The sequence below is a fragment of the Brachyhypopomus gauderio genome, chromosome 5 (assembly GCF_052324685.1).
Source record: "Brachyhypopomus gauderio isolate BG-103 chromosome 5, BGAUD_0.2, whole genome shotgun sequence".
Lineage (NCBI taxonomy): Eukaryota > Metazoa > Chordata > Actinopteri > Gymnotiformes > Hypopomidae > Brachyhypopomus > Brachyhypopomus gauderio.
The window spans coordinates 31487890-31514019 of NC_135215.1; the positions used below are offsets into that span (position 1 = coordinate 31487890).

General features: G+C 45.5%; 1 protein-coding gene across 3 annotated transcripts in view; it reads left to right on the forward strand.

Moving 5' to 3' along the window:
* znf609a (zinc finger protein 609a) overlaps positions 1 to 23527 on the forward strand; it is an 86911-nt gene extending 63384 nt beyond the window's left edge. For 2 of the 3 annotated variants that reach the window (XM_077007093.1, XM_077007095.1), the window contains 7 exons: positions 1272 to 1497; positions 13025 to 13112; positions 14767 to 17119; positions 17326 to 17761; positions 18876 to 19208; positions 19481 to 19550; positions 19796 to 23527. In XM_077007093.1, the coding sequence (XP_076863208.1) occupies positions 1272 to 1497; positions 13025 to 13112; positions 14767 to 17119; positions 17326 to 17761; positions 18876 to 19208; positions 19481 to 19550; positions 19796 to 19805 (3516 nt within the window). In that variant the 3' untranslated portion in view covers positions 19806 to 23527. Of the gene's footprint in view, positions 1 to 1271; positions 1498 to 13024; positions 13113 to 14766; positions 17120 to 17325; positions 17762 to 18875; positions 19209 to 19480; positions 19560 to 19795 lie in introns of all 3 variants that reach the window. The other variant, XM_077007094.1, reaches the window with a different exon arrangement.
* Positions 23528 to 26130: the final 2603 nt, after the last annotated feature.

Below are 26130 nucleotides of genomic sequence, written 5' to 3' on the forward strand. Positions count from 1 at the left end.
CAGTGGGAGTCAAAATGAGAAGCTTCTGCTTACACTACAGCACTGTTGTCCAGTATTGTCAGCACACGAGGCGAGTAAGAGGTGTATATTCCACCCCGCGTTTTCATTTGAGATGTTTGTGGAACAGCTGGTGAGGCTCAGTCCAGCGATTCGTCAACCCTGTGTGTGCACTGCAGCCAATCCGCTTCTGAATCCCAGGAGAACCACTGCTTATGGAGTAAATGTCAACCAGGCTGTCAGTCTGATAATCAGCAATATGAATTTCTTCATGCTGGCATTAAGACCCATTGGCCTGTGGATAAAGTCTAGAATATCTCTGCACGTCTAGGTCAGGCAGCTCGTTGTTGCTTCGTGGGTCTTCATTCCTTATTGAGACATGTAAATAAGCTGCCAAAGCCCAAGTTCTGAGAGGAACTGTGCAAAGCCGTGTCCTCAGTCTCAGTAGAATGGTCTCGTACTCTTCTAACACTTACCTGACGTACAGAAATACTGCTCTACAGGTCGCACCTCTTCAGAAGTTCAGCTGTTTGTACAGGCTCTTCCAGAAATGGTCACATAGAAACTCTGACAAGGGACTTTGAACGGGGGTTTCTCCTAGCTTTTTGATGATCCTAATGACGGAAGAGTTCTCTCAATCAAAGGCTAATGTAAGCAGTCATTAAAAGCCACTAATTAGATAATACAATTGAATCCCAAATGCAGAATAAACAACAACATTTGTGAAATGAAATGACTGGAAACAAAGTGGGGGATGGGGAAACAGCTGTAGATGCATTTTTGCTTCAATTTCCTCATTTGTTTATTTATTGCCTTGATGGTTTATGTTGTAATCATGCTGTCCTTGTAAACACTGTCTGCCTGACTAATAATTACAGAGGGCTAATGACAGCGTTGGGGTTGAATAAATCTAAGGTAATGCACAATGAGTTTGACTTTGAAACATCACCCTTATCAGTTGCATAATTACCTCAGAATACAGAATAATGGTAATGTTGCTTCTGTTGCATGTTTAAACTTCTTTGCCCAGTGTCTTGTTTTCTATGTGAAAGGATGTGCGCACAACTGCCAGTGGTCTGATTATAAGTTCAAAAAAAGTTATTTATATTTGTTATATTTATAATGTCTGTTTCTGTGGTCATTCAGCAGTTTAAAACTATATTTAACAATGTAAGCCACAGTTTGTGCTAGCAGTGATGATCAAACAGTTGAAGGTTCCCTCCTCTCTTCACTTGAAGCCTAACCCTGACCTTTGCCCTTGTTTCTTGGTGCAGATGGACTCCCCAGTCTCCACGCCGGCCCCTCCACCTCTTCACCTCCTCGCTCCGGTCGGCAGCGCGGACATCTCCTCCCCCTGCGAGCAGATCATGGTCCGCACGCGCTCGGTGGCCGTTAACACGGCAGATGTGTCTCTCGCCACAGAGCCAGAATGTCTAGGGCCTTGTGAGCCTGGCACCAGCGTCAACCTGGAAGGCATTGTATGGCAAGAAACTGAAGACGGTAAGAACTTAATGAACTGGCAGAGATGAAAGTACTTCATACTGGCCTTTTAAATAAGGATGATTGGTAGACTTGGCCCACTTATATCGCTGAACTGTAGTCATATTAAATCCTTGGGCTTCAGTAACATAGCTGGACTGCAGTGCAGAGGGCAAATGAGCTTTCAAAAAATGGTGTCAAGTTACTTCACAGCCCTCTTCCTCCCGTAGGAGTGGATGATTTTAATCTAAGGTAAGGGAGTCGCTGCCAACTCCGAATTAGCTCCATTAGCTCCTTTCAGGTATTTGGCTTTCAACATCTTCTGTTACAGAAATAACAGTCTTGGCTAAAGATGGTGTTTCCACATAGACCAGCTGTATTTTTCGTCCTTCTTCTGTTGCTGTTATGCTGGTGGAGAACCTCCACCAGGCCCTCATGCAGTACTTCCATTCCTAGATCAGATCTGACCACAGTAGTGTTGGTTTGTTTCATCTCTGTGAGGCACTTCCAGTGCCAACAACAATGGAAGTGTAAACAACATTGTTTACCATCAACCTCCAGCGCTGTGTTTTGGAAAGTCACGGAGCCAGTAAACGAGACCCTTTCCTTCCCCCCAGCCTGGTCTAATTTCTGGTTAAGGATGTGTCTAGCTTCGGTCGACCTTATGTTTCTCAGTCACGGCTAAGCTTAGGAATGAGTATGGAGCGGCAGACTGAGTTCACAGAGCCAAAGACCAATTACCTACTTTAGCTACTGTCATCCAATCAGTGTTTGTGCGGTGAGCAAAAAAAAAAAAAAAAAGTGCCTGCAGTTTAAGTAAACCGTGGTGCTGTTGAGACGGTTACCCATGAAGTCCTCCCTCAGATTCTCCTTTCCAGATCCCACTATGACTGGCCACACCAGAGCACAGTATTTAAAATCGCTGCAGTTTTAAACATTGGCAGCCCACACATTCACGGGCCCCCACGCATGCCATTAACTGCTGCATGCCACATTTCAGGCCTTCTGGGCTAACCTGACAGTGGCACAGGCAGGATGTATGAGCGGCTCCCCCAACACCCTCCCCCTCCGCGCTCCTCCTCCGTAGCTCCGCTTTCGCAGCCCTCTTGGTGATTCAGGGCCTCATTCCTGCCACTTCAGTGCCTCTCATGCGCTGATCGTAGTGCTCGGGCCCCGGAGGTCTCATCATACCACAGCAGACTCCGCTCGACAAACGCAGAAAATAAGCCCGAGAAAAATCCAAAGCAGTCTCCGGAGGGCGGCGGGGAGATGAGCAGTAGCCAGGCAGTGTGCCGGTGCTGTCGGATCCGCCTCGCTGCGGGGAGCAGCCAACCGTCGGAGACTGGTCTGTCGGGACCACCGAGATCCCCTTCGGTATGGCTCTCGTTGGGGGTGGTATAATGGGGCTGGGTCTAGGCAGTTATTCAATCTTAGCCACCAAGTCATAAATATAACGAATACCACGTTCTACGAAACAGCCGAATGGATGTCTTTGAGTGCCATAAACACAAATTAAATTGTCACTTAAAATGGCAGAGTAATTTCTCAGAGTAGAAGGACCTGTCAGTTTGAGACGACTCCTTGGCCCTGTTCAGACCCGGGAGTCGGGATGAGGACCAAAGCATTTGAGAAAGCTGTGTATCTACGCCACGTCACTCCGAGTCAGCTGATGGAGCTGCAGGCGAATCACCATGTACGGTCGTAGGCTCGACCTTTTAGAATGTTGTTTTATTTCAGGACCATTTGTTGTGTGTTATTAGCCAATCATGAAACAGCTGTAGGTCATGAAATTTTACTAGGAAAAGGTAGTCATGTTTGTAGTCCATATCAATCGAGATAATAGTTCTACAGTGACTTCACTGACATACTCATCAAGAAGGTGCTATGGACACGCCATCCACTGTTTCATCAGTTTCTGTCCCAGTATTGTAACATTGTTAGGAGGCATAGGTTAGACCTAGTTGCAACTTGTCTTCGGCATGAACTGGGTTTTATGGAGTAGCACCTATTTAGAGAGGTTGACAGTGTGTGTTGTCATATATATATATATATTAGGGGTGGGACGCGATCAAAAAAATTAATCGAATTAATCGGAAGCTTTGTAATTAATTAATCAAAATTAATCGCATTTTAATCGCATTTCAGTATTTAACATGAGAAATATTCATTTAAGTTTGAATGATGAATGAATCAATGAACATAATCATAAACTTCAACATCTTGTTTATTTTTCCACCAGTCTACTACGAAGACCAATATATGTGTAGTGTGCAGAAAACAGTTCAGAACATTGGAAATTCTGACCAAAAATGTTGTTTAATTTAGGGAGTTTTGCTCAGGATATTGGAAGAATTGAAGTAAATCAGAAGATGTTTTTAATACCATTTTAGATGGTAGACTTTCTTTAATTTCCCAGGCCTCTGCCACAGGCATCTCCATAGTGCCTAGAAGTGGTCTTCTGCATGCTCAAAGCAAATGACTGGATCTTCATCATCTATAGATTCATCATCTATAATATGAGCTGTCACACCAAGATAATTCTTGTTGCTAACAGAGGTCCAGTGATCCCCAGTCAGAGCCACATTTGTGGCACTCTTCACAATAACCTGTTTTAATTCTTTCCTCATCATACAGCTGCTGGATTTTCTTCGACATTGTCTTTCTGGGGTGAGTTTCCCAATTTCCCACGTTATACGTACGAGGTTAAGAAGTACCTGGCGCTAAGAACGTTTTGGGAAACTCACCCCTGGACGGTAGTTCGTAACTTGCATCAGTTGACGCAATTCGCAGCGCTTCTTGTAAGCATTTATCTTCGACCACAGGGAGCGGACAACACAAATAATGTGACGCGTCATGTATAAACGCGTGCGGAGTCGCGCGCCATTCGTGAAAGTTTAATCCAGTCTTAATGGTCCAATGAAGGTAATTTAAAAACCAGGACGTTTCCTCACAGGATGTGAATTACGGACGTTTGGTCACCCTATCGTACTAGGAATACATTTAGCAGCTAAGTTACCATTACTGACCTGCGCGTTAAGCTGGGCGTACACTGTGCGATTTTTGGCTCATTTTCAGCCGATTTTTCACTCGTTTCGGCTCAATCGCGTGTCGTGCATAGTAGCCTATAGTTTACACAGGTAAACGAGGAACGATTCACACCTCACGACCAACTCCCGATCAGAAATCGCAGCGTCGCAAGAACATCAAACATGTTTGAAATTCAAATTGCTCCTCGTGAGAGTATCGCACTGTTGAAGCAGCTCCACGAGCCGACTCTCCCTGCGATTTAGTCGTACAGTTTGAGCTGGAGCTGAGTACACGATTTAAAATATCGCACAGTGTACGCCCAGCTTTAGCCGCAACATGTTTTGCGTTGAGGTGGTAACAAGGGTGGAAGTGCTCCTGTGATAAGCGAACTCCTTCCTACATAAAGTGCAAATAACACTATTTTTGTTTGTACTTCCATCTGGAAGTTTGTTATATTTAAATTTCCCATCCACCAACGTAGCCTCTTCAGTCATCTCCATCATGCTCATCTTATTGTGCGTCCATATAATCTGTATGCCCGGAACTCGCGCACTGAGAAACATTCCATGGTGCAAAAGTGTCTCGTCCGTTAAATGCGTTAAAATGCGTTAATTTTTTTAGTGCGTTAATTTTCCTGTAATTAATTAATCGAAATTAACGCGTTAAAGTCCCACCACTAATATATATATATATATATATATAATTAGGGGTGGGAAAAAAATAAAATAAAAAAATGTATCGAATTAATTACAAGCTTTGTAATTAATTAATCGAAATTAATCACATTTTAATCGCATTTCAATATTTAACATGAGAAATATTAATTTATGTTTGAATGATAAATGAATCAATGAACATAAGCATAAACTTCAACATCTTTTTTATTTTTCCACCAGTCTAATACAAAGACCAATAGATGAGTGCAGAAAACAGAGCAAACAGTTTTCAGAACACTGGAAATTCTGACCAAAAATTTTTAATTTTGGGAGCTTTGCTCAGGATATTGGAAGAATAAGAAGAACTGAAGTAAATCAGAAGATGTTTTTTAATACCATTTAAGATGGTAGACTTTTTCTTTAATTTCCCCGGCCTCTGCCACAAGCATCTCCATAGTGCCTAGTGATCTTCTGCATGCTCAAAGCAAATGACTGGATCTTCCATTCATCATCTATAACATGAGCTGTCACACCAAGATAATTCTTGTTGCTAACAGAGGTCCAGTGATCCCCAGTCAGAGCCACATTTGTGGCGCTCTTCACAATAACCTGTTTTACTTCCCTTTCCTCATCATACAGCTGCTGGATTTTCTTCGACATTGTCTTTCTGGACGGCAGTTCGTAACTTGCATCAGCTGACGCAATTTGCAGCGCTTCTTGTAAAGCCTGGATTATACTTTCACGAGTGACCGTAGCACGCGACTCCGCCCACCTCGTGCGAACCTCCGCGAACGGCGGAGGCGTTTAAACTTGCCGCGTCTTACTTAAGCCTTCGACCACAGAGAGCGGTCTACAATCCACAGCAATCCATCTCGCCAGTGAATTGGTCAATTTGTCTGACGTGGACTTTGACATTTTGTTTCTTAATTTGAACCCCGACATGTGGTCGAGTGTTGACTGGTGACAGTTTGCTCGTACTAGGAATACATTTAGCAGCTAAGTTATCATTACTGACCTGCGCGTTAGCCCCAACATGTTTTGCATTGAGGTGGTAACGAAGGGTGGAAGTGCTCCTGTGATAATCGAACTCTTTCCTACATAAAGTGCAAATAACACTATTGTTGTTTGTACTTCCATCCCGAAGTTTCTTATATTTAAATTTCCCATCCACCAGCGTAGCCTCTTCAGTAATTTCCTCATGATCTTATTGTGCGTCCATATAATCTGTATGCCTGGAACTTGTGGACTGAGAAACATTCCACGGTGCAAAAGTGTCTCATGCATTAAATGCATTAAAATGCGTTAATTTTTTTAGTTCGTTAATTTCCCTGTAATTAATTAATCGAAATTAACACGTTAAAGTCCCACCACTAGTATATATATGTGTGTGTATATATATGGGATATATGTGTTTGTGCATGTGTAGTTAATGTCAGTGGTTTTAAGTTTTAGAGACTTTTAGCAGAAACATCTGGATTTGGTTATTTGTGAGAGCCCTCATTAAGGGAGTGTTATTGTGATTGGTAATTATTTGAAATTATGCAGTTACGCATAAGATATTTCATGAAATTAAAATTCATTGTTGTAATTAAATGTCAAAGTCAAAAACGCTCAATGAAACTTCAGTTGATACTCACCTGGCAGTGACTTGCCTGTTAAATGTTGTTTTTGTTTTTCTGCTGTTCTATATTTTTGCCCTGTAATTCAACCAAGTCCGTTCTTTTACTTAATTGAAGTCATGTGCATTCGCACCCAAAGGTAGAGCAACCTTTCGCTGCGGAATTTGACTACCAAATGCTGACCTTTCACAAGGTGGTGTTTAGAGGGAGCGGTGTGGATCAATAAGTGCCTCCATGCTGAGCAGTCACAGTGAAGTGGGGGGGGGGGGTGGTGTTCAGGGAGAGGGTTGGAGGATGGGAGGAACCTCTGACCTCCCATCCATGACCTCCTTCAATCAGTAGCCAAGAACGCCTGACAGCTTCCTGCGCTCTTGAAGGCAGACACCACGGCGGGGCGGACCAGCCAATCACAGTCCAGCTCGGGCAGCATGAAGGATGACAGGAAAGAGAAGTGGCTCAGCAAGCATGGCAGGATGAAGAGAGCGGTATGCACTCGGAGAGAGACACGGTGGCATTTTGTAGGGGACACAGACACACCAGTGCCTCCTCGGTAGAGCCGCAGTGACCCGGGGCCCCGGGCCAGTGGCTCTGCGGGTCCCCAGGGCCTCACATGCTGACGGTTGAAAATGTCAGCTCCAAATCCACTAGCAGTTTATTGCTCCCAAAGTGCTGGCCCAGAAAATCCTGGCCCACGGCAGGCCAGGGCGCCACTCCCTGGGTGAGGCAACGGTGGCGGTGCCAGAACGGGGCCAGAACGGGGCCCTCGGTTGCCTGCTGGCAAATGCGCCATGCCAGTGCCCTGATGGCATGCATAGCTGGGCATAGAGCAGTCACCTCTGTAGCCCTTCGGTCTTTAGGCAAACCCATTTCTAGATCCGAACGTCCTCTCCTGAGGTTTGATGTGTGCCTCTTTTGTTCTTGCTGTCGGCCGTGTTCGTTTGTGTGACGTAACCAGTGAGTTTTTAACATCAGACCACATTGAAACTTAACTGTAGTAAGGAATTGAAAATTGTGATTCACTGATATTTAGGGTTTTTTTCCTTCCATTTAAAGAGTAAATGTTTTTTGTATATCGTCTGCTGAATCTCACTAAAGACATGATGAGCCAGCACAAGCTATAAAATCCGTAGAAAGAGTTGAGAACATCGTTAGTGGTTGGGAAGTGGTTCAAATATAAGGTCCAAATAACTGCCGTTTGTTAAACAAGTGCGCCAAGGTTGGCCACAAAGGTTATGTTTGGCTCCATGTTGGGAAATATGACTTGTGTTTTTTCACCCTTCAAAGAAATAAGCTAGATGTTATGACCTGGTTCCAACAGCTGTGGCCTCACTGTTGCTCCCAGCGAGGTGTCTACAACACGTGTGCCTTAAAGGGTTATGCCTCTTGGATTCAAAATTACACTTTCAATTTCCTGGATAGACGAACGTGAAAATCAGAATCAGAATGTACGTTTTCATGTACTTTTGTCACCCACCTCTTTTTTGATTTTGAACAATGTCATTATGTCAGTATGCCAATTGTGCATGTTCATTTAGTAAGGTTACATCTCGATGAACTCTAGTTTGAACACCTTATCCTCTACACACACTGTTGCCAGGAACATTTGTATCACAGGGGAAGTTGGTTACACCTTTTGAACTGAATCGAACTGCTGCAAACAAAACAAGACCTTCTTTTGGTTGTAATCTGAAACCACAGAGTTGTACTTGGGACCAAAGTCCCAAACATTCAGAGGTTTTTTTTTTTTTTATTATTTTATTTTTTATTATAAATTTCCACAATTAAGCCCACAAGATGCTCTATTTCTTTCTTAAAGGTTGAAATCTGTACAGACTAGGTTCGATTTTTTTTTCAAAGATCGCCAACTGGGTTCTTCGACACTTGATTGTAAAGATGTGGTGTTCTCGCTGCGTCGGGGTGCTCAGATCACACCTTGACCTCGCCTCTAACTTCACTCGTGGGTTTAAAGGCACCACCTGCCTGCCATACCGCTTCCTCTGGGAGCCAGAAGAAAGCATTGCGGGGGGAGGGGGGTGTTGTCGCCCCTCTATTGAGCACAAGTCACTCAGCTGTGCTAAATCACCAGCGTGGTTATTACAAAAGAAGGGCCTTCAACCTCCCCTCTGTCTCCTTCAGGCTCCTCCCGTTCCCAGGGGGAGGTGCTTGCCTTCCTAGCATGACCCATATAATCAGAAGAGGCAGCCGCCAGTGTGACCATGCTGGAAACTCAAGCCCCCATAAAATCCGCCTCTCTATCCAGCAGTTTTCCTTTTGCTCTCTCGAGTAAATGTTTTTGGTTCCTTTGCTTACCAACGTAGCAGTCTTAGCCCTTCTCATTTCGCAGTCAATTGTAGAGTCTCCCTTTATGTCGAATAGTGTTTGCAATTTAGAAAATGGGTCCTTATTACTCCACGTAATCCCTTTCCTCATCAAGACGGCATCTGAACACTTGAAGTCATTTTGCATAGTTCTGGTAGCGCAGCAGCTTGTAAAACCCAACTCATAAAGAAAGGCTCCGGGAAATTGTGGGCTCACGTGCAATCCGAGCAAGCCTTTGTCTCGGCCAGTGTATAGAGGTGGCTACCCCCATCGACTCTGCCTGTTTGACCTTCTGCTGGTGAACGGGAGAACTGGACCAGAAGGCACGTAAAATGTGCATGGACCAGAGGTGCAAGGTCAGTGCCTGGGGGAGCCGCCCCAATCCTGTAGACTTCACCCCCAGCGGGGAGATTACAGGGGCCATGCTTGCACATTAATGCAGCTCTTCACTGGGAAAATTAAACCGGTGACCCAGGCGGAGGGGGGTGGGGGTAGGTGGAGGTCACCACCCAAGCTGGTGGTAAACTCCCCCTGCCCCGAAACAATGGCATTTGTTAAGACTTTGTTGCTATTGGGGTTTTCTTTAATGGGGTTTAGGGGAAAAGATGAACTTGATGCTCCTTGATGACGGACGTGGCCCCTTTGTTGCTCACAGGTGGAAGGGCTGAGGGTGGAAAGAGAATATGAGATGACAAGTGTAATACACTGGGAAAGGAAGGAGCCCCCCCCCCGCGACTGCCAGCGCAACTTAGTCTGATCTCACTTAAGCGACAAGTGGGACCAGACAGGATTCAGCTGGGAAGTATTTAACAGGGCATGAAGACAGTTGGTTCCCAGACTTATTTTTCTTTGGAGACCTCATGACTGCATTAAAGACGCTTCTTTTCGATCCTTTCCTTTCCCACTTCTGAAATATAAAGGCTTTGTTTTCAGCCACGTCTTCCCCCTGGGGCTGGGTCGCTAATGAACTCAAACCCTTGTACTTGTGTAGGTGACGTGTGCTCATTTTGCAGTGAGCACTGCGTTTAGGTCTTCTGTCTAAGTTTGGGCTTGTCTGTTGCAGCTACGAGCAGCTCTTGGCAGTCAGGCCGCACAGAGGTATTCAAAACAGGCAGAAGGTTTGCACTGCAAGCACGAAAACAGCCAAGACCAGCACAAAGAGTGCTGTCCACCCCGGGCTTTACTAAGCAGTTTCTGATAGGCTGTCTACCTAAAATGATCTGTGATTCATACACTTGTTGCATTTTGTAACTTTGTAATACCGTCTTTGATCATTTGTTTAGGAATGTCCACTGTTTGCATTAATCAACGTGGCAGATAATGATTATAATGCCGCACTACATTCGCTTGGCGTGCTTGCTGTAAGTGGTGGCTATAGTAACGCTTCAAACTGCAGTTCCAGTGACACATTTGGGTTTGTTCTACATGGCTCCCTCGGCCACGTTTAGATAATGGTTTGCAAAGTTACAGACTGCATAAATTTTAATAGTCTCCATGTTGCCAAAGAGCAGGGAAATATGTAACATCTAAAGAATGTTTTCAGATAAGTGGAACCAACTGCCTGGGGCCTTGCTCCCTGGAGAGGGAAGGAAGGAGCTCGTGCCTGGTTAATGATTGGGCGGTTTGCAGAGGAGAGTAAACGAGCTCCTCGTGAGCAGATGGGAGAGCGGTTTAGTTTACGTCTCATTGTGCGCTGCCCCTCCCCCCCACCTCACCGCCTCGGTGGCTTCTCCGAGGGCCCGCGCTCCTAATCTGTCCGAGTCTGAACTTGCGAGGACGCTTGAGCTCATGTTATACTGTGGCCGATTGCGCAAATATGAATGTTTGGCCGCAGGAAAGGCTGTTGCTGAGCCATTTGTTTAGAGCACTGGGGGAGGCCACAGGGTGTTGTGGGAGGGCCCCTCGTCACGGACCGCTCTGTCACTCTCCTGTGGTCCTCGTGTTATTTGAGTCTGGATGTCTTCAGCGTGGTGGGACCTAAGGCCCGAGACTGCCCCCCCACCCCCGGCTGCTCGGAGCACGTTCTGTTCCAGCAGTGTGCTGTGAAAATCAAAGCCAGAGGGAAAGTGTGATGGCAGCCCTGCAGCCTGATAGTAAAGCGTTTACTCTTCTCTCCATGGAGGGGGGTGCGTGTGTGCGTGTGTGTGTGCGTGTGCGTGTGTGTGTGTGTGTGTGTGTGTGTGTGTGTGTGTGAGAGAGGTGGTGGTGTTTTTTGCCGTGATAGCTGAGAGGGCTACAGTGCTCTCTCTTGGTCTATGAAATTTGAATTAGTCTTCTGTAGGATACAGCACTCTAGTGCTCTATTGCAAATGTCGCCTTGAAGCGGATGACTCTGGTCTCCAGTTCCAACTAAGGACTTGGCTGACACACAGAGGTCACGGTTGGTGGAGGCTATTCAGGGCACACATGCGCTCGCACAGTTAGTACTACAGCTGCAAGTCATCTCAAGTCTTGTGAGACCCAGTGGAGCGACTGTACACGCACCTGTAAAAGTCCACATTATTTTCCTTTGGACAGTACAGGATTGTTTGGAGATGCTTTGAGTGGTTTTAATGAGCTCTGAATCAGACTAAAATCTGGCTAAAATGCCTTAAATCGGACCCCGACTGCCTTCATGCGGTTGTAGCTCACGAGCTGTGTGCCACTGGAAGGGGCGCGCTTTCGGGAGTGACATGGGGTTGGCAGCCTGCTTAGTTTTTCTTGCACCTTGCCCGGTTGGTGGTCGCCGGTCTTATTACAGGACTAACAGTTTCCGTTTCAACAACATCTGATGTCATGCTAATTGTTTGCAGATGTAATGGGTTCTCTCTGCGTGTCTGCCTCTCGCAGGCGAATTAACAATGTCTTCCGTTCGGCTATGTGAGTCAAGTGATCTGTTCAATTTTCCCCACTTGTGTCACTGAAACGGAATGAGGTTCATCGCAGTCACTTTCAGACATTTCTGGTTGTCAAGGAAACATAGCATGAAAGGCTAAGCCAAACACTGGACGGCTCGCTCCACGGCTTTTGGGAGCAGGGGGATTTATTTTGCCAGCTTCTCTTCGATAGGCTGTTGAAAAGCAGCCAGTTCATCCCGTTTTGAATAGCACCTTGGTGCTTTAAATTGGTTATCTTTTAGCATGCTTTGCCAGTTACATTGATCAGTGTGTCAAAGCAACATGAAGGAATTGCAAAGTGACTGCAGGAAGAAGAAGAAGAATCCCCCCCCACCCCCGCTGCGACTGGAAGTGTGTGTGTCTCGGTATGTCGGAAGCTCCAGAAACGTCTTTCTAGTTTCTCTAAAAGTGATGGTTGCTGCCACCTTGTGTTAGGTATGCTCAGCAGAACACGAATTTCCCCCTCCGCCTCCCCTCTGGCCCCCTGTTGTTCTCTTTCTCATTCGCACATTCTTTCCTTTCCTGTCTTGCCCTCTGTCGTCTTCTCTCCGCCTGGCGCTGTGTGCAGCAGTGCTGTCAGCCACATTATGCACAGATCGCTGGGACGGCGACCAGGGCCGTGCCGCAGAGGGACTCCGTCGCACGCCTCGGACGTTTCCCCCCGTCTAATGCAAAAAAATACGCCTTTTCACAGCTGCAGCAATGTCAGGTGGAGGACAAGTGCCGAGCGTGATGTTTCTGTCTGTCTCTCTCGCATATTAATGGCTTGGAGCTTTCACTGCTGCTCTGTGCCGGGTTTCAGCGTTCAGCAAGAAATGGATCTCGGTAGAATATGTGCTTCTCATACCGAGTTTATGATGTCCACATCATGAATACAGAATAAGCGTCCATGTCGTTGGAGGTTATAACACTCGCACTAGACCGGCTGTTTTCATGGTTTATAGACTCCTGGTTAGAGCAGAAAGGTCAAAATGCATGAAGTACAAACTCATTAAAGATTTCAAAGCTCATTTTCTACAGCTTCCCTTAAACCTTTCTGTCTATGCCACAGGTATGTTGGTGGTGAATGTCACCTGGAGGAATAAGACCTACGTGGGCACTCTTCTGGACTGCACCCGGCATGACTGGGCCCCCCCACGGTAAGGTCGAATGGACTTAATACATTAGTGCAAAAAAAATGGAAAATTGGCATGATGAAAATAACTCAAGTTGTCATTAATACCTGCTGTCATGTCACACATTAAACATGAACACGTACGTTCGGTTACGGTCAGACGTGTGCGTGTGCGCGCCACTCTGGACGCTGCAGACGTTTGTGTTCTTGCCGTGTCCCAGTCGTCAACAAACACGACGGCGTCATAAATTGGCTCGTCCTAGCGAGCCAAGAGTGCGAACGAAAGAACGAACAAACGCAGCCTCCTCCGTTCTTCTCCTCTCTCTCGGTCCCGCCCGTCTGCCGCTCCGGTCGTAATGACTGATGGATCTGAGGACGGTGTCTCAGAACCTTCCCCATGCTGACATTGTACTTTTGAAGTGCAGCATCAGGGTGGAATTGATTTTTTTTCTTCTTCTTCATCTCTTCCTTCTCCTCATCGATCCCCAACATCAAAAGCAGAGTCCTTCCGTGCGTGTAGGAGAACGACGGCCTCGTCCCGCAGCTATTAGGTCCTGGTGTCATGGGCTTTCACATCTGACCCACATTTCGAGTTGTTATGGCTGGGAGCTATGGCGGCGTGTCAAGATTTTGATGAAGCTTTGGTGTTGCACTTTAATCGTCTTTATACCGATATGTTACGCAGATACGTGACGCAGCGTGCCACTGAACTTGCGCAAGGTCGGATGCTAGGAGAAATCTATAAAAGAGACATGTTGGAGAGCTTCACTAAGGAAAATATCTGAGACTACATTGTGTATAGTATAGCACAGAATTCAAATTGGACATTTCTGATTCTTCACGTTCGACAAGGTGATTCTTTTAATATCGAACTGAGATGCATTAGTTGCTCTTGCAGTGCTCCCACTATACATCAGATGTGATAATGAGAAGCGTTTCACACTATATCCACCTCTCTGATTAAACTAATGTGCTTGCAGTATGGCAGGCAGGACTACGCATATGATATGCATATTTTTGCATGCAGCATTGGGCACAGAATCAAAGGCTGGTTGTTTCCTTTGAAGCCCATAATTTACATCTTAAATGCACTCAACCTCTCCGTTACGGTCTGTTCCAGTAGTTCTGATTTAGCAGCGCTTGGTTTATATTTGAAGCAGTGACAGGGGTGAGACCTGCTTTTGATTGAGCTCCTCGCCTTCTCCTGCACCCTGGAGTCCCGTGGCCTGTCTGTTAGAGGATGTTATCACCACATATCTAATCAGCAGCCGAGTCACCCTGGCCTCCTCCTCCAGGACTGTGCTCTGCTGCACACTATCCATCAGAACAAGCATCGCTGTCGAGATCAGGGATAACGAGAGGATAAAAAAGCCCGGCACGTCTCTCCCATTGCCGCCAGAGAGGCACTTATGGAATCAGAATGGAGGCGTCTGATTCAGAGGAGAGGCCATCACTCATCCGAGTGTCTCTCCGGCACTGTTAGTGTCCTGTGTGGCGTGTAGATAAGTGTGCAAGTTCAGAGAATTCACTCGACCCTGAAGGGCTTTTGCACTCTACGAGACCGGTTTGTGACTTTTTTTTTTTGTAAATTTCACTCCTTTTTGCCAGCTTAGTTGTCCAAATGACTCCTGCCACGGGCTTGTGATTGATATTTTTTTCGCTCCTTTCTCTTCCGGCAGGTTTTGCGAGTCGCCCACCAGCGATCTGGAGATGCGAAATGGGCGGGGCCGGGGAAAACGGATGAGACCCAACAGCAACACTCCAGTTAACGAGAACAGCAACTCCTCCGACAACAAGGGCAGCAACAGCAGCAAGACCCGGGCAGCATCCAACAGCAAGGGCCGACGGGGCAGTCAGAACTCTTCTGAACGCCGCACCCCACCTAACAGCAACGCCGAGGACATCAAGGCCAGCCCCTCGTCTGTGAACAAACGCAAGAACAAGCCTGCCTCGGACATGGAGCCGAACTCTAGCTCAGAGGACACCAAAGGCAGCAAACGCATGCGAACCAACTCCAACAGTGGAACACCTCATGCGGTCATCCCCATCCCCGCCATCAAAGCCGAGACCTTGCCCCCTTCCCTAGACCGCAGTTGCCCCTCTCCGGTGCTCATCGACTGTCCCCATCCCAACTGTAACAAGAAATACAAGCACATAAATGGTCTCAAATACCACCAGGCTCGCGCCCATAATGACGACGACATCAAACTGGACATGGATGGGGACAGTGAATATGGGGAGGATTCTACACTGCATCCAGAAGCAGGCAACTGCAATGGGGCCTCAATCTCTCAAAAGGGCTCTGTGTCTCCGGCCCGATCCGTGACTCCAAAAGGCAGGGGATTTGACGCTCAGAGCCCGTCGCCATCAGGCAAGTATGCCTCCAAACAGACTAGCAAAAAGAAACTAGAAGCCGACCATGATTCTGGAGTGCACCTGGATGCCTGTGAAGATGGCCCTTGTCTCACAGATGAGGCTAGTAATGACGGCCTCGACGATAAGAAAGCTTTGGAAAAGGCTAAGAAGTCTGGTAGTGGTTCTAAAGGTGACAAGCTGTCTCAGAAAGGTGTCAAGTCTGCAAGACCCATTGTACCTTCCATACCTCCACAGCAGCTCTATAGCCTGCAAGCATCAAGTTTCCCTCCACCTAACTCTAGTTCCTCTATGGGCATGAGCACGGTGGTGCAATCCATTCCCAAAAGCCCACAGCTAAAAGCCATCCAGCCTAAACCTGTAGTAATGGGTGACCCTTCCATGAACCCAGCCCTGACTGGCTCCAAAGACAAGAAGAAAAAAGACAAGAAAAAGAAGGAATGTGGAAAAGAGGGTGACAGTCCTAAAGCCCCTGGAAAGGGTAAGTCAGAGGAAGGAAAAAGCCCTTATTCTGAGTCATCGGACCCGGGAAGCAAGGGTGACATCCTTCTAAATGGCTCAACAGATCCCCACCAGAGTCGCCTGGCCAGTATCAAGGCTGAAGCTGATAAAATCTACAGCTTCACTGACAACGCTCCCAGTCCATCTATCGGTGTAGCCAGCCGGATGGACAGCGGCGGTATGGCCCAACCCCTCACCCCGCTCCACGTGGTCACGCAGAATGGAGCCGACAACTCTTCAGTAAAGACCAACAGCCCAGCCTACTCTGACATTTCGGATGCAGGTGAAGACGGCGAGGGCAAAGTAGATGGCATGAAGGTCAAATCTGAGGATCAGGCCGCCAGGGAAGGAGCCAAGAAGGCGCTATTCCAAAGCCAAGCTCCAAACAAGGAATCCCCGTACTATCCCAACTACGAGACGTACTACTCTCCCAATTACGCCAACCCGAATCCCAGCCCAGGGGTCTCCAGTAGTGGTGTACCTTTACCAGACGGTGCTGTGAAAGTAAAGAAAGAAGAAGAGCCAGAAGCAGGGGAAGAAAAGAGCAAACCGGAGCAGCCTGAAGATCGCAAGTCCGACATCATCACTAGCCAACAACAGCAGCAGCAGCAGCAGCAGCAGCAACAGCAACAACAGCCGTCTGTAATCCAACAACGCTCCAACATGTACATGCAGCCGCTCTACTACAACCAGTATGCCTACGTGCCCCCCTATGGCTACTCTCCTGACCAGGCGTACCATAATCACCTGATGAACACTAACCCTGCTTACAGGCAGCAGTACGAGGAGCGGCAACGTCAGGCCGCCGAGCAGCACAGGGCGGCGGAGAAGAAGTCCGAGGCTATTCAGAAGGACAGGGAGGCCTCCATGAAGTCTGAAGAGTGGAAGCAGAAGGCATCGGTGCCTCCGACCCTCTCCAAAGCTCCAAGTCTCTCTGATCTGGGCAAGCAGTCGCAGGCCAAGCCCAAAGAGTCGAGCTTGGAGCCAGCCAAATCAGTCATCATACCGAAGGGGGAGGATGGGAAGACGCCCAGTCAGCGGGACGAGGGCCTGAAGATGAAGTTGAGTGAAGCAGGACATCATGCGAAAGAGGAACAGAAGTCAATGGAGTCCGCGAGGCCGTCTGCCATGGAGCAGGCCATGTATATGTACAGACAGGTTAGGGAACTCGCCTAACATTTATTACCTTGAAACATGCAGATGTTAATAAAACTGCAGGCCAAATGAAGCATCAATTTTAGTTTTGATGATTCAGTGTTGTTTTCAGATTATTAATTTCCTTTGTAGTCCTGAATTGTAAAGTTGTTTTCTCGCTGTCTGTCTCTTCTGTCCTGCCCTCTCTCCCTCCCTCTCTCCCTTCCCAGGAGGCCGATTCTCGACTCTGGCCATACGTTTACCCCAGCAAGTACACTGAAGCCCAGAAGCAGCTAGACGACGAGAGGTGGAAGGAGGAGCGAGAGCGGGATCGTGACCGAGATCGAGAGAGGGAACGAGACCGTGACCGGGAGAGAGATCGAGAGAGGGAGCGAGACCGGAAAAGTAAAGAGGAAAGGAGCCGTCCCAAAGACGCTGCTCCTAAAGACGACGGTAAAGAGACTGCTGAATCACGAACGTCAGCTGCCCCTGAGGAGCACAGGGGGCTTAGTAAAGACCCCAGAGCTCATATGCAGTTCTCCTCAGCCCTGCCTCAGCACCAGTCCTACATGCCCTACATGCATGGATACCCCTACGGTCAGGGTTATGACCCCAGTCACCCAGGGTACAGGGGAATGCCCTCAGTCATGATGCAGAACTACCCAGGTAAGAGCGTAAAACATCAGCACCTGCTGCTGTTATAATGTAAATGTATTTCAAATTAGGGGTTTTTTTTTGTTTTGAATTATAGATATTTTAGTGTGTTTTGATGATCTAAAGCACTGGTGTCAAACTCAAGGCTCGCGGGCCAAATGTGGCCAGCCGCGTCATTTTATGTGGCCTGCTTAAAAAGCCAAATTGTCAAAAAAAAGAGTAAAAGTGAGCAAAAACTAAATTTTCCACAATTATGTTACCCGTGAAGTGACCATCTCGACACTGCAGTGTTTTCATATCGATGCGATTTTCCCAATAAGTGTAATTGAGAAATGATCCCAAAATGTCCAGGAAGAGAAACATCGATGCAGATAGAAGGGTGTTTCAAGAAAGATGTGAAAGCGATGTTTGCGCTTCAAGGAGAAAAACGGGTATGAAGTGGTGGCAGTTGTCAAAGAGTACAATATATGTCGGCATTTTGCGACCAAACACTGAGCTAAGTATGTCAAAATTAGCCATCAAGAAAAACAACGAATTGTCAAAGAATTAAAAAGCAAACTGCGATTGCAACAGAATATGTTCACAACCAAAACGAAACAGCAGTAAAAGCTACTTTGTTGTAGCTAAAGAAATCGCCAGGCTTCAGTCTTTTTCAGAGGGTGCATTTTTGAAGCACAATCGCTATTTTCACAGTAATTTGATATTTCAAGTTTTGAACAAAGTAAATGTGATATATTTGATCAATTTTTCTTTATTCACTTGGATAGTTTGATCGTTGATTGATGGAGTAATGTGGATTTCATAACCTAACAAATTTAAAGGATTTATGTTATAATAACAGCAACAAGCAAACATTTTACATTTACGCAAATATGTCTGTAATATTTGTAACTTGAATAAGTAATAAATTCAGAGTTATTTAACATTTAAGGAGTAGGTACATTTATAAGTTACGTATGGCCCTCCGTGGGTAACGATTATGCTGATGTGGCCCGTGGTGAAAATGAGTTTGACACACCTGATCTAAAGTATCTTGGCTGCATATTACACATGACAGTATGGCTTTGTCGTCTTTAGGTAAAGACGCGTTACCACTCTCACCTTGCTAATCTCATTGTGTTCTCAGGCTCCTACCTGTCTGCCGGCTACTCGTTTTCACCATACGGCAGCAAGATTCCCTCTGGCGAGGAGGGCGAGAAAGCCCGTGCCAGTCCCACCGTCTCTGGCAAATCGGCTTCTGAGTCCAAAGCCCTGGACATCCTGCATCAGCACGCCAGCCAATACAAGAGTAAATCGCCCACGGTGGGCGAGAAAAGTCACGATCGGGATCGCGGCGGAGCGGAGAGGGAGAGGGACGCGGAGCGGCCGCGATCCTCACCCTCACAGAGGATCATGCCCTCCCACCACCACCTGGGATACCCCCTCCTCTCTGGGCAGTACGATCTGTCTTATGCTGCAGGTGAGACACACGAAGCCGCCATTTCATGAGACTTAACCGACGGTCGCCGTCAAATCGAGCGTCATTGATGTAAAGACTCACCCAGGTTCTTTGTGTGAAAAAGAAAGTGAAAATAGGTTTCACAAAATCAGTCATATCACCTCCACCCCGTTAAATATATGACTAACCGTTTAGGGAAAGGTGTTGTATGTGGTGTTAAAATAGTAACCTTCCCACCGAGCTTCGTTCCTGATGAATCAATTGTCCATATTCCACCCACCTCCTCCCAACAGGTCTCTCGTCATCAGCCATCGTTGCCAGTCAGCAGGCCTCGGCACCTTCCCTCTATCCCCCTGCACGGAGGTGAGAATGGTAAGATATTCTTATCTGTCAGCTATAAGAAAGAAACACCCTATTCCCTGCCTCAATTTGCTGAATCTAAATAATAAATAATAATGTTATTCTACGATCATTATCTTCAGTTGTAGTATTCAGTCTCTGTCGCCCCCTAGTGGAATAAGTGCTTGTATATCTTGGAAAAAATGCATCTCTCAGAGTAAGGATTTCTTATCAATTCATGCCTTTTTTTTATTCATTGTTTTTTGTAGGCGAACTTGACTGTGTCAAGACTATATTCCTTTCCATTGTCCAGCAGGAAAAATGTGACTTGTGGGCCTGCAGCCATGTGATCAGATCACATGAGGATACAGTGTGGAGTTTATGACATCAGTTCAATGGTGTTCCTCAATTTTTGTTTTTTCTTCCCGGATATGCCGGTGTTTTTGACCCTACCCCTCCCAAAAAATAAAATAAAATTAAAAAAAAATCTGCCCCGGTTTGACGATGGGTGCTGTTGCCTCCCTTGCCCTGCCCCCCTGTCCCCTCTGTGATTCTGGCTATGAGAGAGGAAACCGCCTCCCGTGTGCAGAGACCTCATCTGATGTCTTTTAAAAACTTTGATTTGAGGAGAGCGGACAACTGATGTGAAACAGGAGATGGACGGGTTGGAAGGTTCATGTCACTGCATTGTTTACCAGTCTGGGCCTTGGCAAAAACTTCACAGAACTGTTTTCCAAGTTCCTCGAAGGTCCCACAAATTCATGGATCATTTTCTTTTAGTTTTTTGAGGATTCTTTTTAAAAGGTGAGAGAGACAGCAGTCACAGGACCTTTTGGATGGTCTCCTTTACCCTTCCTGGTCTACAAACCTACCCGAACCCCCCCCAAACAAACACAGGCACACACACACTGTCTGGACTCTATGCAAGCTGACCCTGCCCATCTCTCTCACCCCGGGTCGCATTCAGGGGAAAAAAAACTTCAGTTCCTGTTACAAATTTCAGTTGTGAAGATTTTACATCCACATACTTGAGTTCACAGAGCGTTTGTCCATTGTGCTTTTGTTAAAGGCCTTTACAACACAGGCCTACAGTCTGTTTGTATGGACTGTTTGTAGGATGCATCTTCCATTTTCTTTTAAGGAGACCTGCAGACATGTGTCTCCAACTACTGCCCCATCAACAGATCTGCAATGAATGTTCCCCTGGCTTGTTTAAACAAGTAGAGGCTGTCTGTTTTCTTCTGAGGGGTTACACATTTCTCCACCACCTGCTCCATATTTCAGTTGGGATCTTGAACGGGACTATTGACGTTTGGCTGCTTCGAGAGGACGTACTGTGAGGTACTCTGTGGAAGTGCTGTGAGGTACTCTGGAAGTACTGCGAGGTACTCTAGGAAGGCAGGAGACTGTGCGACTGCTTGCTCTAGTCTGGACTGGAGTAGTGCCTTCCAACACCCCTGAACGTCCCTGCTGGGAGGAAGCCATGCTCTTGTAGGGGCTCCTCTGGGTCCCTCTGTCACCTGAGATGTGGGAGTATGGATGTGTGTGTGTCCGTGTGGGTGTGTGTGTCCGTGTGTGTGTGTGTGTGGCCTGTATGTATGGCATGGGGTTACCAGGTTTGGCAGACTGTAACAAGGCCGGTGCTTTGGCTCAAGATGCTGCTGCCTGAGGGTCTCATGCTGAACTGCATGATGGGAGTTGAAGTCCTCAAATGAGTGCGTATATGAAGGCAGAGAGAGTTCAAAGGAAGTCTCTACGGGGGCATTCATAGACGCAGTACTCTGCCATACGACTTCTTAATCTGGGTCAGCGTCCACACAGAGATCCCATTCTGAATACATCGATGTGTAGAGTTTCTGTAGACCTGGCGATGCAGTAGATGTCGAGTGTTGGGTGTTGGAGCTCCCTCTGGACACGCTCTGGGCTCACTCCCACTCACGTGTATCTGCATGGTGTACTATAGCACTAGAGGAACATTAACCTGCAGACAGGAAGTCAAGCAGCGCACGATTGTCTCACTTCCTGCTGTTGCCCTTGGCTCTCACACGCACTCACTATGTGGTTTGTGTATATATTGTACAGAGGAATTATTTTAAAAAAAAGTTGTTGGATGCTATTGAAATTTCCTAATCTTTTTTCCTTTGTCTGTTAGCCTTTTTTTCTACTATTGTTGATATAATATGAATATGTAGCTGGTGTAACGGCTTTATAATTGAAGTGTTGTGATATATATATATATACATATATATATATATATATATATATAAATATATATTTTTCCCGCTCCCCCACCTCTCTTTACTTTGATGTCTTTTCCTTCAGAACCTCAAGTCGCAGGCCCATGATTTTACAAGCATGTCATATTTCACATTCAATTTGGCCTTCCCATCTACTGAAATAATATATATGAATGCAGGCAGACGTGAGTTACAGTGGAGGACTAGTTTTTGTCTGGATGGACAAGTAATTGAGGGCTTTTTCATTTTCTTTGTGTGTGTGGTCCATGCTTGCACGTGTGTGTGCGTGTGTGTGCGTGCGTGCGTGTGTGTGTGTGCATAGTCTGTGTTTGCGTGTGTGTGTGTATGTGTCCAGCTCTGCACTAGCATAAAGTTAAGATTAGAGTTGGTATGTGCTCTTACATCCAGAATGGAGACCCAGGCTGTCCCTGTTGCTTCTGCTCCCCTGCGGCTGGCCCGGTTCCGTCTGGCCCGGTTCCGTCTGGCCCGTCCTGTACAGTGCTGGTAGTTCCATCTCCTGCAGTCGTTGTGTTGCTGCCTGCATCTCTCAGGAGTGCATCATGGAAAAAACATCTATACATTTTTACCCCCTCAGACATATTTAGAAAACAAGACAGAACATTGTCCCATGCAGAGGGATTTTTTTTCACCCAAAATAAATATTACACATATAATGGAATACCAAATGCATTAAATAGTCTATAGTTTTATTAATCTCACCTTAAACACTAACACACCCAGAAGGCCTAGCAGTGGAGGTGCTTTCTTTTGCTGCTTTTTCCCACTGCAGATTTCTTTCCAGGATTCCCTGACTGTGTACTTTAATCATGACCAGTGTTCACCTGGACAGAATTCAAACGTTCTTTTGGACCCGGTGTGGAGATGCGTGTCTGGTTTTAATATCCCACACTCGTCCCCCACTCTCTGCCTCAGGGTAGGAGTTGTCCTTTTGAGCTGATGTAGGACCACCTTTTCCCATACCCGATTTTTACCATCTAAAGAGAAACCAGCAAACTGGACTTAGATCAGCATGAAAGGGGAACTTGTACATACACCCTTGGGCATACTGGGAGGGATTTTACATAAGTAGTAGTAATGTCACTTAACTGTTTTACCTTTGAACGTATAACCAGTAAAATTGTGCTGTCTGGTGATATGATTCATGATGTTGAGGAGAAAGCGCTTGTTATAAGGGGTTTTTTTTTTTTTTTTTGTCCATTTGTTGTTTTTTTTTTTTTTTTTTTAGGTTTTTTTAGTACTTGTTTGTCCTTAGAGAGACAAGTTGGTCAGTTTTGAAGTTTTGAAACTTTACATTCACGTTTGTCTCAAACGGTGCTACTAAAGCTGGCCCGTGCCGTCTGAACAGAGGACACGGGCGGTGCGTCGTGTCCCAACCCGACCCCTGGTTCTGCTTCCTGACTTATTTGGTCTCTTCTCGTTGAGCTGCCTTCTTTCTTCGCTTCATTTCCCTCCGCTGTGTTTCACTATTAGTCATTGGTACTTGAAAGAAAGATGTTTACAGCTTTTGTTCATTTATATGTTTGGATGTTTGAATACATTTCTCTCGTGAACCTCTCTCCCTCTCGCCCTCGTCTCTGGGGTCTGTATCACTCTTCCTCCACCACTGTCCTCCTCTCCCTCACTTCCTGGGGTTGTCGTATGTAAAGTGTACATTGCCACATTTCTTTTTTTATACAATATTGTAACTTGCCTTTGTACATTTAGGCAGAAAATAAATCTTTTTATGAGACAATCACTCCTGCAGCTCTGACTCTTCTCTGCTTCACTTTAGAGCAATTATGATTAATTAATTTGAAAAGCTTATTTGGCATGTGAAGATATCTGATCTCCCAGTATAAAACACTAATGTATCTGTATTTAAAGCAGCTGTTTTAACAGAATTAGAAGAGTTATTATAATTATAATTCTTATAAAAAATATCCTTGAACACGTGTGTGCATCTAAAATAGACATGACAATGTCTGATCCAGTATTCAGATGCCTCTAGTTATTACAAAGTGCTGTGGATATAATTATGAATGGATTCAATTGTCCATTTTTACCCATCAGTCTATACACACTGAAAACATGTTTGAGATGTGAAAATGTATTAAAATGTCTATGGATGGTGTCTTGTTCAGAATTGTATTCGCAGTGGCATTCCAACTTGTAATCAAGTGCATCTAGTTTGCTTTAAGATGTGTTCAGAGCTCAGCTGCAGTCTATCTGGTGCAGTTTCAGTTGACAGTTTGGAAACGCACACCTGGGTTTTAAAGAGCCCCCAATTTACACCTCATTGTCAGGGGAAAGAAATCAAGCCAAGAAGTCCAAGGAACTGGAGTCCACGATCAAACAGTGGCATGTCATACATCACAGTGAGGATGTAAAACGAGGCTCGAGTTTTCCCAAGACCACAAAGGCATCGATCATGTTCAAATGGAAGAGATGTGGTACAAGTGACATGCAGTGCTCCTCTAACCACCAAAACAAAAATTGAGCTCTTTTGGCAGACCAACAAGCACCTGGTCTAGCTAAAACATACAAACATAAAACATAAAAAAATACATCAGCTAACTAACAGCATCCCTATGGGGAAATATGGTGGTAGCATCTCCATATTGAAGGTGCTTCTCAGAAACGGGTGCAAGGAAACTTGCAAGGTAACAATTGAGGGATGGATGAATTCAAACAAATACTGCATCATCCTTGAAGAAAACCTCCTCCGGAGCGCACACAGAGTAAAGACTGGCCTGATGAAGGAGACCTCCAGAGCACACACAAAGACTGGCCTTCACTTCTCAACATGACATGCAGCCAAAACAACATGGAGTGGCTTTGAGGAAGTTTGAGTATCTCCAATGTCCTTGAGTGGCTCGTTCTAAAACCCAGATATAAACCTCATTGAACATCTGTGGAGAAACTTGAAGATGGGAGATCACAGATGTTCACCATCCAATTCTGACAGTGATTGTGAGGTTAAGAGGATCTTCTGTGAAGAATGGGATGAACTGCCCAAGTCCAGGTGTGCAAAGCTTGTAGAGACACATGCAAGACTCGCAGCTGAATTGTGGCCAAATGGGCTTCTACAAAGCATTGAACAAAGGCTCTGAATACTTTTGTGAATAAGAAAATAAAAATCAGTTTTTGATCTTTGATTAACTTTTTTAACTAAAAACCTTTCACTGTATTACAATGGGTGATTACAGTGGGTGTATAAAATGGCAATTTCATCCAATCAAAATCAAATCCACAACACAATGATCTGCATCAACTAAAAGGGGCGAAATGCTTCAGAATCAATGTACGAAACATTTCAGTGTTGAGGTCAGCAAAACTGTCGTGTGTAGATAGAAAAGAAAAAAGAAGCCGATTCCAGGGAACTGCAGTGTACTTGGATAATATACTGTATGTAGAGAAATTAAAAATTGTAGTGAAGGACTGTTGTCCTAAACGAACAAAACCAAAATAATGCAACATTATTGCATAAAATGCAGGAAAGTTTGTTTCATCTTTACCTGTCTTATGGAGGTAATTTCATCATCTTGCTAAACTCTTCACAGTAACTAGTTTAGACCAGGTGTGCCCAAACCTTTGCATGTGACTATTTATAATGATACAGAACATTATGCATCACTTCACTTTGCTGATAGCCCACTGTATTACACTATGCCATACTGTTGTGTTGTACTGAACAAATATGCAATCAAACCAATTGCCATATTGTATATAACACTGCTGAGGTTGAGGATGACTGTCACTCCACTGACATATACATCTATGCTTCCACTTGTTTTGCTGAAAGCTCTTTGTGTAGGCTTTTAACACTTAACAATTCATAGCATTAAACTGCTAATCAAGCCATGTCAGACAGTGACCCACAACAGCTGAGATAGTTATAATTTCTTGACCTTCTTCAATGACAGTAAGATTATCTACTTACCCCTTGATTTCTAAGACCAATGATCTCTTCAGGCTAGCATTGTTGGTTCTTTATATGGAACTTCTGCATCTCATAATTTTTTTCATTTGTCAGGTATGTTACACATTCGAGGAATTTGTTTAGACGAAATCCTATATTACATTCCAAAGATTCAGACCTTTTGAACTATTCGGGCTGCTATTAAATGAAAATCAGAACCGAAGTTTAAAAACCAAGATGAAATGTGTTTTCCCTTTAATCAATAGAGACTGCTAATATGAGCTCACCAGGACCCAGAGAACAACATTCAAGAATGTCTCCTCACTTACCCTGTTGGACCTCTTTACTGATCCATACCTCAGACACCCATGAGCTCTATCTCTATGACATGTGCCTGGAGTTCAGTAGACATCTGGAAGGATGTCTACTACACCAAGGAAGCATCTAC